Source organism: Dreissena polymorpha, chromosome 11 (assembly GCF_020536995.1).
Source record: "Dreissena polymorpha isolate Duluth1 chromosome 11, UMN_Dpol_1.0, whole genome shotgun sequence".
Classification (NCBI taxonomy): domain Eukaryota; kingdom Metazoa; phylum Mollusca; class Bivalvia; order Myida; family Dreissenidae; genus Dreissena; species Dreissena polymorpha.
Genome location: NC_068365.1, coordinates 63771926 through 63786993, shown reverse-complemented (window position 1 = coordinate 63786993; position 15068 = coordinate 63771926). Strand labels below are relative to the sequence as shown.

The following is a 15068-nucleotide window of genomic DNA, read 5'->3' as shown; positions in this document are numbered from 1 at the left end:
CCTGTGTATTATCATACACGCGTCAATAACTTCTGCGACATTGTGGCCTAGAGCATTTTTCTCAATCAGTGTCCGACAGCAGTGATATATTTCGGAAAAAAAACGTCTTTAATCTCCCTGTGCTTTACCAATTATCGGTAACTGTTAGATCTTTGTTAATTTTTCGCCAATTATTATTTAATCGTCATTATTGAAAATCGCCGCTAATATTGTTGGCTGGTTTTGTTTTGCACGCCGTTTTTTCTGCAATTAGATTACATTGAACATTGCTTGATGAAATAATTATTTAATCGCCATCAACTAATTATCCCCGTAATACCGCTGTTTGTCGTCTGCTTTAACATATGATTCCAATTTTTTACCAGGTAACCTGGTTTTCCCAATTCAAAGGGACCCGGCATATGCCATGGTCAGCTAATTTTAACGAAACACGTGTTTGGAATTACACTAAGGTGGTGTATTTTAACTCACGCGCTGTGACGTTAATTGATGTAAACATGATCGGCATTGCGAAAGTGTTATTTTTGGAATAAATCATTTACAATTGATATTGGCCTCTGCCTACAATATTGCGGCCGATGGCAAACGCCGTATTAAGAGATAAAGTAGTCGAACGATATGCACATTTTAGATTATGCATATTAATATTTTATATTATGCATATTTCATGTGCAAAACGCGTACGATTTTTCGGATTACCGTTTTCGGATACTGTATTTTTTTCGTCCATTATGATTTATTTTCGAAGTTCATAACAGCAAAAATAGAATGACGAATACACATGCGGTGATACGGAAGGTGTGGTTTATAATATTTCGAGTGTTCACCAAAAATTGCAATTGGAAAAACTATAAAAAAATCGTATAATTAGTGCTCTGGGTGGGTTGGGGCCTCTGCCCTTAATTCTTATGTGTATGTAACTGTAGCTGAGATCTGGTTTGTTAAGTCACACCCACAACATTGATTGTATTCTTTATTGTAAAGCCATGATAATATTTTATAAGAAAATGACACACTGATATTATGCTTGTTTTTAAGTATATATATATATATTATAACTTGAATCCAATAGATATACATTTAATAAAACATAGATAAAATGAGATTCATTGTTTTTTCTTTCTTTTTGCCTTCAGTACCGTTTTGCGGAAAAGTCCGCATATGTTTTGGCTATTTTTTTTTTAAGGAAAAAAAATATGGCTATTATTTTCTGAAGGCCAGAGTGAGCACTGAAAAGGATTATAAGGTGTTGCGTTAGTTGGTATGTGTTAGGTGTTAAGGGTTAGGGTTAGGGTACGCTGTTTTATGTTAAGTGTTCAGTGTTTTTTTTCACCTATAGGGGAATGGTGGCGGGGCCCGTCCAAAGGGGAAAAACGCGTCGTTTATTAGGAAAAGGGTAAAATTAAAAAATTACTCTCTTATATGATATGATATTTATTATATGAATACACATGTATGCATGAATGTAATATTCACAGCTGAATGTCTTTGTCCTATTTCTTAAATATATACCAATGATTTTTTCAACATTAGTTTCAGACAGTTCAGCCTTCATGCACAGTCTTAGTTTTCCTTGCCATTTTGAGTCTAATTGGGATTTTTTAAATCGATAAAATGGAAAATGTGAGCATTTTTTATCAATAAAATGGACCAAATTGGAATGTTTTTATCAACCAATATTGACACAATATACCTAGATACATCAGGCCTTTCCCTGGCCATGTTGGGAAAAAAATGCAATTCATGTTAAATTATCTGATTTTGGAAAAACTTACTTAATATAACTCTTTATAATAATTCAAAATCATATTAATTATAGTTATATACTTTATTAGTTGTTTATGAAATAAATTTGAGATATATCAGGGCTCAACATTAACCGAAAAAACCAACTTCCCCTACCGGGCCAGTACTTCCAAAATCTACTTGCACTGAACGTAAAGCAACTTGCCCAAACATGATATATCATATCAACTGTAAACCTCATATTGTTTGATAAACCAAAATGATACACCACAAAACCTTTTTTATTTTTGAACATTTAACAAAATGTCTAAATTAAATGCTCTTTGTTCTTTTTTGCACTTTTCCGGGCGGACAACTAGATTATAAAATAACTTGCCCAGACCCAACTTTTACTTGCCAGGGGCAATAGGACAACCATAAATGTTGAGCCCTGTATATTTATCATAAGACAGTTATTTCAAAAAAAAGAATTTTTTTTTTTTTTTTTTACTTTTGGAGGGGATTTTTTCTACAAAATGGGGGAAAAATATATACTATTTTTTGAGGATAATGGGGCCGAATATCGGCCCTGAAATTGCCATAAAAAAACACTGGTGTTGAGTACCGGTAAAGTTCAATCGTCCCCAATGTTTATATGTGAATATCTGTAACATTATATATATATATATTGTTAAGTGTTTTTTTTATTAAGCTAAACTTTTCAGCACATTATACTTTCTTGAAGAAATTTAAATGAAATAATCCCAGAACTTTCCAAGCATATGTTCTGTGTACATCTTTTTTTCTTAATCTGTTTCTTTTACATTGAAAATACTAGTTGGAAACTGTGTAGAGCTATGATTGTCCCAATTTTGTTATTTTTGTACATGATCTGATGAACATGACCATTCCAAAACTCTATTTTACTGTCTGTTCATGTCAATCTACTGTCTAGTCAATTAATATTTCTGTGTTTTTTGTTTAAACTATTTGGGATTATTTTGATGCATGTTACATCAATTAAAAAGTGTTATTTCTTACCGTACAAGTAATCAAACGTTTTATCTTGTAAAATGTTGCAACTCGGCCCTGTTTGTATATAAAGTTCATTGAACATTATATAGATCTTAATAGTTAGTGCAGCCCAAAATTTCATATTTAGTTATTCTCATTACTTTGCTACTTAATTGCTAGCATAAGAAACATACCATTGTAGTTATTTGAATATTTGTTTCGATTTAGTTGTTGCAGTTTCTTACCGCCTCACTGTCACATGTACCAACACATGTACTCACAGATGTGAATAAGCAAACACATTTTCAACGAGTTGTTGGGTTATGGTCCAGATTTTTATGGGGATCAATAATCTATTGAAATAAAAAAGGCATTTAATTGTTTCTATAACAAAAAAAGTTGTTTTAAATAATCTTTTTCTGATTTCAGGTTCAGTGCTGGTGGAAAAACATGAGTTCCTGATCCAGAGCAGCTTTAAAGGCGAGCCCTTATGATAATTCTTGTCCATAACCATTGGGCTTAGGGCTACCATTTGGTATGTAGTGACATCTAAAATAAACCTCTACCAAATTTGTTCAAATAATGCCTCTGGGTTAACTTGGACCCTGCCCCGGGGGGTCACAAAATTGAATAAACGCTTAAAAAGCGCCTATTTTGTGAAATCTTTAAAAATCTTCTTGTCGAAAACCATTCGGACTATGGCTACCAAATTTGGTATGCAGTAGCATCTTATCCTCTACCAAGTTTGTTCAAATTATGCCCTTTGGGTCAAATTTGACCCTGACCCGCGGGTCACAAAATTGAACATTATATACGCTTACATCTTGCTTATTTTGTGAAAACTTTAAAAATATTCTTGTCCTTAACTCTAGGACCTAGGGCTACCACATTTTGTATGTAGTGAGATATAGTAGTCCTCTACAAAGTTTGCTCAAATTATGCCCCTGGGGTTAAATTTGACCCAGCTCAGGGGGTCACAAAAGTATCAATGTGCTTAAATAGGGCCTATATTTAAGTATTTGCACATGCAGAGAATATTTGTTTCAGCCTTTTTTCAGCAGTGGAGCGATGCAGGGCCATCATGGCCCTCTTGTTTAATAATTAAAACTAAAAATGGTTTAAAGCTTGTGTTTGACGTCCTTTCTTCTGGAAAGCAGAACTGTTTAGGCATAAATGACTACTCTTTTTTTGTTAGAATCAACATTGATGCATTATTACTTAAGCAAAGTTGAACTCTTTAAAAACTTGATGACTGGGGGACTAAATTTTTCATGTTTGTTGCTTACAATTTACTGAATATATAAATGTTAATGGTGAACAAATGCCATCTCTCTTTACAGGGAGATGGTGTTTTTTCATAAATATCCAGTTTTTTTGTATAGATAAGACCACATAACATATTTATATAGTATAAAATGAATTCTGAGCTATACATCTATGATGATGACATTATGTGAGAAAATAGACTACAGCTGCATGTCACAAGAGTTGTTAAAGGGCATTTTGACATTATTGCCCCTGACTTTTGCCCATTTTAAAGGATAATCTTATAAAAAACTGATTCTTGGTTTAGCGTGCATAGGGGATGGAGGAGCATTTATTGGTGCCTTTTAAAAAAGTTGTTTCATAGTGTGGAAAATTGAGTTTTAAAATGTATACACGATGCCTTATTAAATTCCAACAAAATCTTTGGTTTTTCATTTAAAAACAAGAGATGTGTTTGTCAGAAAAACAATACCCCCTATTGCGCCGCTTTGAAGCCATATATTTGACCTTGAAGGATGACCTTGACCTTTCACCACTCAAAATGTGCAGCTACATGAGATGCACATGCATGCCAAATATCAAGTTGCTATCTTCAATATTGCAAAAGTTAGGGCAATGTTAAAGTTTTCAGACAGAAGGACAGACAGACTGACGGACAATTCAAAAACTATATACCACCCAATCGGGGGCATAAAAACTGTATTCTTAATTTGTTTATAGGTGTTATTGGTGTCTCCACAGTATTGGAATAACCAATTTACACTTAAGGCTAAAACAGGGCTGATCCATTATATTCACCACCAGGTTCATTTAAATGCTTACTGGGTCAAACATGCGGCGTGGGGATACGCGTCGGCCTCTGCCGCGCCACTTCTAGTTACAATTGTTGCCTGCACAGTTGACCATATTTAGTTTTTTGGTTGCCCAGCTAAAGAGTATCGGTCTGGCCAGAATAACAACATCTAGAATTAAGTTGCCTAGGCTAAAATATAAAAAATATCTGCCAGAAGTACTATATGGTTGCCATCATCAAATGCACAGAAAGAATTGTTTCTCAAATTCAATCAAGCTCTCCACTTATTCCATCCTGCGAAACCCTTTAGGTGTCTCAATACTGGTAATAGTAAACCCCACTGAGGGCCATATGGCTTTTGTCTGTATACAGTTTGTGACTGCCTGGCTTGTCACTATAATGTTGTTTTTTTGTGGGGGGGATCTAAGTGGAGTTTACTATTTCTTATATTACACCGAAGAGTTTTCCCTGTACCACTGTACAGTGTTGTACGATTGTTTATGGTATAGAACCTAAACATATGGATTAAATCTCAAAGTTTGTCGCCCTGCAGAACATCCGCAATGTTGTACCGGTAATTAATGCAATAATAAGAAATACTGGTTCTTTAAGTTTGAATAATGGTATTGTTTATACTTCAAGAAACAACTAATTGGCTTTCTAAACATTTAATTAACATTTGAATATTTTGTATGTAATGACAACTAATGTTTAACAATAACAGTGGTCCTTCTATATCTATATTATCAGTTAATATAGTGCAAATTTAATGGTGTGTAACCCGAACTATATTTTCGGTGTAATATCTTCCGCCTAGAGGCGTTAGACATATCCTTCCACCAAATACACCCGAGAGACGATCGCCGATATGGCGGAATTGTCCGAGGTGTCCCGATTGTGATAATCTGCGAGGGGTACCCAATCGCACATTCTCGGCCCTTTCCGTCAAACATCGGATAAGTACCTCGAAGGAGATAGTATGAATACACCGAATGTACTTATCCGATGTTGGACGGAAAGGGCCGAGAATGTGCGATTGCGGTAACCGATAAAATGATGGTATGCAAAAATCCCAAATGTTCAAGCAATCTCCCAGAACCGTTGTTGTTCCTTGCTTATGTAACCGTCGCGAAATAAAGTTAACAAGCCGTATTCTTGAAAATAAGACTTACAACCTTCAAGAACTATTTTGACTTTAAGATGTTCGGGCCATGGACGATACGGCCCAAATTTGCGGGAAGCGAGACGGTAATGTAAAGACTCGCCCCCTTAACGACTCGCCCCATAACGACTCGCCCCACAGACAATTCATCCCCAAGACAATTCACCCCCAGAAGACAATTCAACCCTAGACAATTCACCCATGCTCCCTGGACAAGTTTCCTTTTTCTGTTTGTTTAGGATTTACTAATTACGAATAACTGTTTTCTAAGGATAGTTATTTGTATTCTAATATTTTTTTATAAAGTTCTAATAAAAGCATATAAAGATGTTCTTAGAATGTATTTCTTTTTTTTTCCATAAAAATACTTGCAATTGGAACATAAGCGGCTTTTTATCTATTGATGTTTGTTTTTATTATTAACAATGTCTTATTATTGTTTTTATGACATTAAATAATTTATTATGTGTTTTTGTCTTATTTAATAATGTTTTTATTAATTAAAACAGTTTATATTTGTTAAAAGTGCATAAATAATAGTGTTTTATACAGGAAGGAAAAAGGGCGTGGTGCAAAATTTAAAAAAGGGCACTTTAGCGCGCGACATCCATAAAAAGGGCACAAATATATCTGTATAGTGACCTAATAACAAGCTTTGTTACACACAAACATTGTATGTATAGTTTTGTGATTTATTGTTGAATAATTAAACCAACAAAATCCAGAATGTATATTTTATTATGTGTTTTATATTTTCATGTAGTAACAAAAAACAAGATTAAACACCATAGGATATATATCTTATGCACACTATAGCTTTTCAAAGAAGTCTTAGAATACTGTTAAATGAGTTACCCTCTTAAACAATTATTTATATTTAAAACGTTACACACATTGCACAAACAAGTCCTTTATATGTATCTTAAATGGAGATTCACAAACACTAACACTTTGTTGAATAGTCAGAAAGTTCTGCGAAATGACATTGTTTTCATGACCATGTGTTGTATTGTGTACATTTTATTTCGCAAAAAGTGTAACTAGGAACGGCGCCGTACTGTCTTTTGTTCATTGTCAATTAATTCAATACACGTTAATTGGTCTCCGATATAAACTTGTTTTGCTTACAAAGCAATTTGCATCAATTTCTAATTTACGTTTCGTCGAAAGTGGAATGCCAAAATCGAAAAGCGTACGTTGCGACATTCTAAACACGAATGATAAGTGGTACAAGTTCAATATTTTTGTAAAATTCATATCTGTGTTTGCCAATTAACGTATTTTGACAAGTTACAAACGAGTCATAATGTTCTTAATTAAACCAATGGTGCAGGCCTACTACTGTTACAACAATTAACAACTTTTGGCCAAACAGGGTCCAAGACGGGGTATCAACTTCTTTGCCGACATTCACACGTTATTGTAATCAAAACATCGTGACAATAAACAAGCACGTGCTCCAATTAAGCGCGGTCTGCCTTACCGTGAACAGCAAACGTGTTAAGATTGTCGTCTGCTACAATTCATCAACACACGTCTACTGTGAGCCCGCGCCAATTGTATTGGATAGGAGGCGGAGCGTTATTTTAATCGACAGCTTTAATATGAGCCTGCGCCAATTGTATTGGATAGGAGGCGGAGCGTTATTTTAATCGACAGCTTTAATATGTCACGGTTTGCTATTTTCGGCGTATGGCCAATTTTCAGGAAGTACAGTGGACGTCATGGGGTTTTGTAATCGGCGTTTGGAAACAATTATCGGGCGTAATAAACGGCCGTACGCCGCTTAGCGCAAGCACTGTTAAAATTAATTTTTATTAACTTAAAACTGTTTTGCATTAAATTGAAATCAAATCAATATTTTACAGATACAACTGGTGTGTTTTTTAAATTTAATTACGCGTAAAAATAAATGTTTTGATATAACTGAATTATGCATGAAATGCACAATTTCCACGTGAATAACATCGAGGTTTTCATCAAGTCTCCAAAGTAACTGTGCACGATTGTATCCGGACCGATTAGTGTTACAAAGCCACTGAAATTATCGATTGATATTGACACATGGTTATTCACGCATGACGTATTCACAACCGCGCGAATCTTCGCTGATAATAGTCGGCTTAGAAGCTTGGTTAAGAGGCAATTAAGATGTTATCAATAAGGTCGCGCACAGCGGAAAACAAGGCGGCGACCTTTGAAAAGGGCAGCGTGGCGCTGATTTGCTTTGAAAGGGGCAGCGAGGCGCTTCAAAAAAGCGGCGTGGCGCCGCGCCACGCTAAAACGGCCTGGATAAAACACTTAAGTAATAATGGTATTGGATAGATTATTTGGAAATAATCCAATGTTTTTTATGCAAGATTTCGAAATTTTCATAATATTAATATATTTATTTTTAAATTGGAATTATAATAATAAAATATTTGTCACATAAGCACTCTACAAAGTAACAACACCTAAAAACAACCTTTTTCACACCACTAAAGGTAACAATAAACATATAATCTGTCAGGCATTCAGTGCTGATGAGGGTACTTTTTATTTAGTGGTAGAGATAAGGCTATTACTGATAGGGGTTGCTTAGAGCAGAGACGTAGATAAGGCTGTAGTATGGAATGAGTTAACATACTGCATACCAAAGTCCCACTCTCTTACACTACGGTTCATTGCATGGTGAGAAACGCACGACAACTCTGCTTTGAGAATGCCAAAGTCCCAGATTTGCTGACCAAACGGACCACATGTCTTTACGCCATGTAGATTATTTTAATACACAAAAACAATACAATATTTAATATTCTGTGATACTATGCATCTGTTAAAAATAACAAACGGCTAATGAAACATTTGTGATCCTGATTATTTCAATAAAGTTTTTCATATTTTCAGATTTGTAACTCATTTTAATTGCGTCATCAAAACAGTAGGCATTACGCAACATGCAGTTTCATGGATAAAATCTATTTAAATAAAATCGGACATTAATACTTACTAAAGTAGATCAATTGATGCCGCGTGGTGACAACGTTTACTTAAATATTTTACAAAAAAATAATGTGTTTCTATCTTAAAAAAATTAATGCAAACAATACATGTTGTATCAATAGTCATAGTCTCTCATTCTTACTTAAAACTCAACCAAGTTAATGTTTAAGGTTATTAGTTCCAAAGATGGACGAATTTTGGGGGTTTTTGTATGAAAGCCTGAATAATATCAGCAGACTTCATTGGTGACCGCCAGTAAAACTCAAACGCGTCGGAAACTAATATTGAACTTGAATGCTCTTAGCGAAAAGCGCGCGCACCAACATAGTACTGCACAGAATCATATTAGACAAAGACAATTTAAAAGCTTTATCAGTGCCAGAATTTTCCGTAGCCATGGTAAATACTATGAATCGGGTTTAAAACTAACACAAGAATAAGGAGAAATAACTGTTGTTGTTTTCAAAGAAATAGTGCCAATAAATGAAGAAAACAATCAAGCGTTGTAATCAGGAAAACAATTTTAAATCTGAATGTGTTTTCCAGTCGGATTTTATAATGGTTTGGTGTGCCTTTTAACCGGTTTAAACACCAATCCTTTACAGCTCTGAACATGAGCGTGGATGTTCGAGTGGTCTAGGCGGGAGCCTTTTTACTCCAGGAATCCAGGGGTCAGTGGTTCGAGCCCTGTTGAGGGTTACTTGTTTTCCTTTTTTTAATTGTATTCTTGTTTTACTGGAGATTTTTTAGTTCAAATGTTTAAATTTATCAATAAAAAGCATTTAAAGCATTTAATGACAAGCTTCAATACATGCCAAAATCTGTTGGACGGTTCCTTTAATCCCATCTAAAATAATTGTATTATAATTAATGAGGTATTGTATGTATTGCCTTTACTTGTAAAGATAATTGGCAGTACGCCTCCAATACATGACTGCGTTCTAATATAATTCTCCCGGGAAAGCAGCTGAAGTTTTAATTTTTATATATAAATTAAAATACGTATATATTTATATTTAAAAAAACAACAGTCTCTCCGCATAATGTTTGTGGTGTAACAGTATTCCTATATATTTGTGGCTGGTTTTACTCTTTTCGTGCGATTAAACTCGTGTATTCAGATCTTTAATGGAAGCTTAAATCATTATTTAATATGTTGTGTTTTCGTCGTGTGATTTGCACTATATTGTAAAGGCGATTGATCGTTTACATTGTCGACGTTATTTAAGATATGCCCAGTTAAGCTAATGCGGAATACGTGTTACATTTTCGCAACACATTTAAACTGGATCTGGATCTGGATAGATACTTCGCAACACATTTAAGCTGGATCTGGATAGATACTTTCAGAGCATTTCAGCGTTGTCGCAACGGAAGAGAGAGAGTGGATTTATCCCACTGTAGGACAATTAACTTGACGTTGTCAACTGTATTGGCGTGCACAACACTGTGTTATGGTTTGTTCCACTCTAGTATTGTCGTAGAAAAAATGAGTTTCTGTATAGTATAGTTTTGCACTGGATTTGTTCGACACACTTTGAATTATTTATTGAATAACGCTCAACAATATTTTCGACTTTGAATTATTGAATAGATTTGCAGTAACTCTAGAAAGTTTAGAAAGTAATGGCATGAAAAGGCTTGCACCAGCCCCTAAACCACCTTATACAAGAATGTTAACCGATCTGCCTTCCTTCTTTCTTGGAGTGGGGGGGGGGGATTTTAATGTTTTCTCAAATATTTGTGAAGCAGCGTGGTGTTCTGGTACAGTAGTCGTCGGCAATGAAACTCGCTGACTGCTTTTGTATTTTTTCAATATTTTCAATTTCTTTTCGTAGGTGTAGGTCCCAGACGATCGATCTGTATTCCAAAATGGACCTTACAATGGCAAGATATGCACTTTTATAGCATGATATAGGACAGTGTTTTGCTTTTTTCGTGATTTTGTTTATATGAAAGCTCCAAAAATGATATTGTTACCCTAAGATATGGATTTTCTGGAACTTGTTGTAAGATGTGGTTATCTAGCTGGTAGAAATTAGAGGGGTTTTTGCTTATTGTTTTGGTATTGTAGCACATTCCTCATATGTTGGTCCATGTTTCTAACTGGTTCAGATCTTGCTTGATGATGTCGTGGTCTCGGCGACTTTTGATTAAACGGTGTAACAGGCAATCATCTGCAAAGAGGCGGACTGATTACTCAACTAAGTCTGGCAGAGTGTTGATGTGGCAGAGGAATATAAGGAGGCCTAGGACTGTGCCCTGGGGTAACCCGTAGTTAACTGTAGTCGCGTTGGATTCCTCTCTCTTCTCAAATATCTTCATGCTTATGTCTTTGAGGAAGTCCCCAGTTACGCCATACTGGTCTAGTTTATACAGTACCTTATGATAAGAAACAGTAAAGAAGGCCTTACTAAAGTCCATGAAAGTCATGTCTATCTGTGTAACAGAGTCATCCTTCGTAAAGTTTTCACCCCTTTACCAATAGGCGCCGACACAAAATATTCTATTTAGAAGGAGTGCTTTATTAGAAGACGGAGAAGAAGAAGAAGAAGAAGAAGAGTCCTAGTTTGTCAGATGATCGTGAACGGTGGTCAGCAGTTGTGTTTCGTAGGAGTAAACAGCACGAAAGCCATGATTCAAGTTAGTGAGGATATGCTGTTATTTTCCAGATGGTTAACGATATGTTTACATATTATGTTCTAGGAAATTTGCTTGCATGTTGCGCAGGTTAAGGAATCTGGTTTATAGTTTTCGGCGAGATGAACGTGACGCTGTTTTGAAAACGGATAATATTTAAGATTTTACAAATAATAATGTTTTTGTAGCGCACTATATCTGTTCCGATAATACCGATAAAACATTCTGGGTTTATATACTCAAACCCGGTTGAGTCGCGGGTCGTTTAACCTATTTACCGCGAGTCAACCGGGAGGGAAAATAAACAACAATGGCGGACAGTGGTGTTGTTTTTGTTTATACCGCAGTTAAAATTGAAGGATTTTCGTCATAAAAAGGCTATTTTCCAATGAAGTTAAGTCAGATATGTTTGTCTTATAAATTATTTATCTGATATTTGAAGATGGTTTCTAGACGCAAATGAATATTTCTTAAGTACCGCGACTCACCCGGGTTGCAGGCTAGTATGGTTCCGCGAATTACACATGGCCCACAGTAGGGTGTGGAAAGCATTCTATACATAGATGGTGACGTCACTACGTCAGTAAGACCGGTGTGACACAATGGTGTGGAAAGTACAACATGTAAACTTCCGGCCAGTCAGAATTCCAAACTTCTGCATGATGAACCTCCGAAATAATTAGGCCTATGGATTTTTGATACTCTCATCATTAAGTGATGCCTTTGAAAAGTTCCTTAATACCAGTTTAGTCGGAATAGAAACTAATGACTGCCTCGTTATAAATTTTGAAAATGATACCCCACCCAGCCAGAAATGAACGGTTTCCACTGTAAACAATAAACGTTTTATCGCCTATCATGCTTATGACGAAGTGAACTTTACGATAAGGTTGTGACTTTTTTCATGAATCGGAGAAAGGGTGTCGTACACTAGCTGTTTCCAATGCCAGCCATGGATAAAAAATCCAAGCGACCACTGCGCATTAAAATAATTAGCATGGGAAATGCTGAGGTTGGAAAGGTAAGCTTGTAAACACTTAAAATGTAAGTAATTTTAAACTTACATCCAACTGAGCACTTTTGTCCAGTTTTCACCCCTTAACTAATAGGCTCGACACAAAATCTTCTATTTTGAAGGAGTGCTGTTTGGGACAAAGAAAAAGCTAGGCTCTTTTTTTCTAATCCAAGCTGGTCGAGGAACAATTGCCATAGAGGACTAACAACAGGGCCCTCAATCCATTTTAGGGGAAGCGGTTCGCTAGCCATAGCAGGGGATTTTCGCGGCGTTTCCCTTTTTGGGGGTATTTTTTAGTTACTCTCTAATTATTACATTTGTACATGTTTGCACTATATTCATTGCTTATTTCATAATTTAGTATGTTTGAAAAGATTAAATTAAAATACAGTCGTCGAAATTCCCACTAGTCCGACAGCAAAAAACTAGTAGTTTTTCTTTCGGGCTTGTAGGAAATCCAATATTACAAGCCCGACGTGCTTGTACAATTCAGAAAACAGAAAACGAGTTCCACTTTCATTTTCAATATTTGTAAACAAAGTTTTGAGCCGCTTATATCAACTGCCGTTTATGTCTTAACACATTGCGCACACGTGCTGGGCAATCAGCCGATAATTGGATTCTGCGCATAAAGTGCATGGTTTTGTGGTTCCCGGATTATTATTATGTAAAATAAATGTTTTGCGTTTCGTTCGGGACACAGAGAGTAATGGCCGAACAGTTCTCATTGAAGTATGTCGTTGAGGAATGCGAATCTGAGGTAAGTGTGATTGACGCATTTGTCAACTGGCTTTTTGTAGAATAACCTGGCACAAAATTGCTTATATATTTTCTGGTGGTTCAGGTTTGCTCTCTCTTTCACATGGATATATGGGATACATTTCTGCTAATTTTTTACCTAAACTTAATGTATATATTTATAACTGTGATTTAATTGAAATCCGTGTGTGAAATTAATTTCTTCTTATTTCAGGATCCGAAAGAGGCTGGCTCAGATGAAGAGGAAGCTGACTTGGATGAGGATGAAATAAATAAGAGTTGTATTGTGCTCTAAAGATTGAATAAATGAATGCTTCTTTGGATGTTTTATGTTATGTTTACCTGCATTTTTAACAAAAATGTTTGGGCTAGTAAAATCTGACTCGGGCTAATTAAAATTCCCATATTACTAGCCCGACTTGCTTGTAGATTTACATCTAAATTTCAATGACTGAAAATAGAATTGAGATATAATAATCATGAGACATCTTAAAAAAAAAAAAAAATTTTTTTTTTTTTTTTTAGGGGGAATTTTTCCCCTCAAAAGGGGAAAAAAGTATACTTTTCAGTGGGGGGAATGCGGCCAAATTTCGGCCGATAGATTTGACAGATTTAGGGCCCTGAACAACCATAAAACCAGTATTATTTATTCAATTGTGAAAACAATCTTCAAATGTTTTGCAGAAAATCATTTCAGAGAATGCTCTTTTTTTTTAATTAAAGAATTGATCAGTATTGGTCAGATATATTCTAAGGCTTAACCCTTCGGATCCATACTGATTTTCACAAAAATTATTCCAAAAAATGCCCAAAACATCAAAACTATGAAACATAATCATGTACATAACGGAACCCTCAAGACGATTATTAACCTGTGACATATGCATGCTTTGAGTCACATGAGCGCCAATTTCACGCAGGGGTGGCAAAATCAAATGTCCGAGTATCAGTTGCCCGAGTCGTACATTTGCTCGTCTGGGCAACTGGTTTTAGCTCACCTGAGCACAACATGCTCATGGTGAGCTTTTGTGATCGCCTTTTATCCGTCGTGCGTCATCCGTTGTGCGGCGTCAACATTTGCCCTGTTAACTCTCTAGAGGCCACATTTATTGTCCAATCTTCATGAAATTTTGTCAGAAGATTGGTCTCAATGCAGTGGTGTTTTCACCTATAGGGGAATGGTGGCGGGGCCCGTCCAAAGGGGAAAAACGCGTCGTTTTTTAGGAAAAGGGGAAAATTAAGAAGTCATTCTTTTATGTGTAATGATATTTATTATATGAATACACATGTATGTATGAATGTAATATTCACAGCTGAATGTCTCTGTTCTTTTTCTTAAATATATATCACAGCGTTTTTTTTCCTTCTTCAACTAGTACCGGGGAACGGTACCTTTCCCAAAGCCTACCGGAGGCTTCCCAATTTTAGCACCGGACCTTTCCCAATCTCGATATCTACCGTTCCGAACGATTTTAGGTGCCGTTCCCAATAGCCAGTGCCTTTTATTTTCGCTGGAAATATCTTTTGATATTGTCGAGCCTTTCATTTTCGGCCATTTATTTTCGTAGGACATTGTTGCGTAGAAAGTAAACAAAACTTTTCAAATGGGGCGCAATTCTAACCGCTGTGTAAAATGTGAATGGATTACATAACTGCGACGAGTGATCGATATTTCCCGTGAAAGAATTCCATCGCTAAGACCAGTCTTC

General features: G+C 35.8%; 1 protein-coding gene across 1 annotated transcript in view; it reads left to right on the top strand.

The window, feature by feature from the left end:
- Window positions 1-12161: 12161 nt before the first annotated feature.
- LOC127850411 (dnaJ homolog subfamily C member 27-B-like) overlaps window positions 12162-15068 on the top strand; it is a 32133-nt gene continuing 29226 nt past the window's right edge. The window contains exon 1 of the mRNA XM_052383438.1: window positions 12162-12606. Coding sequence (XP_052239398.1) covers window positions 12529-12606 — 78 coding nt within the window. The 5' untranslated portion in view covers window positions 12162-12528. The remainder of the gene's footprint in view (window positions 12607-15068) is intronic.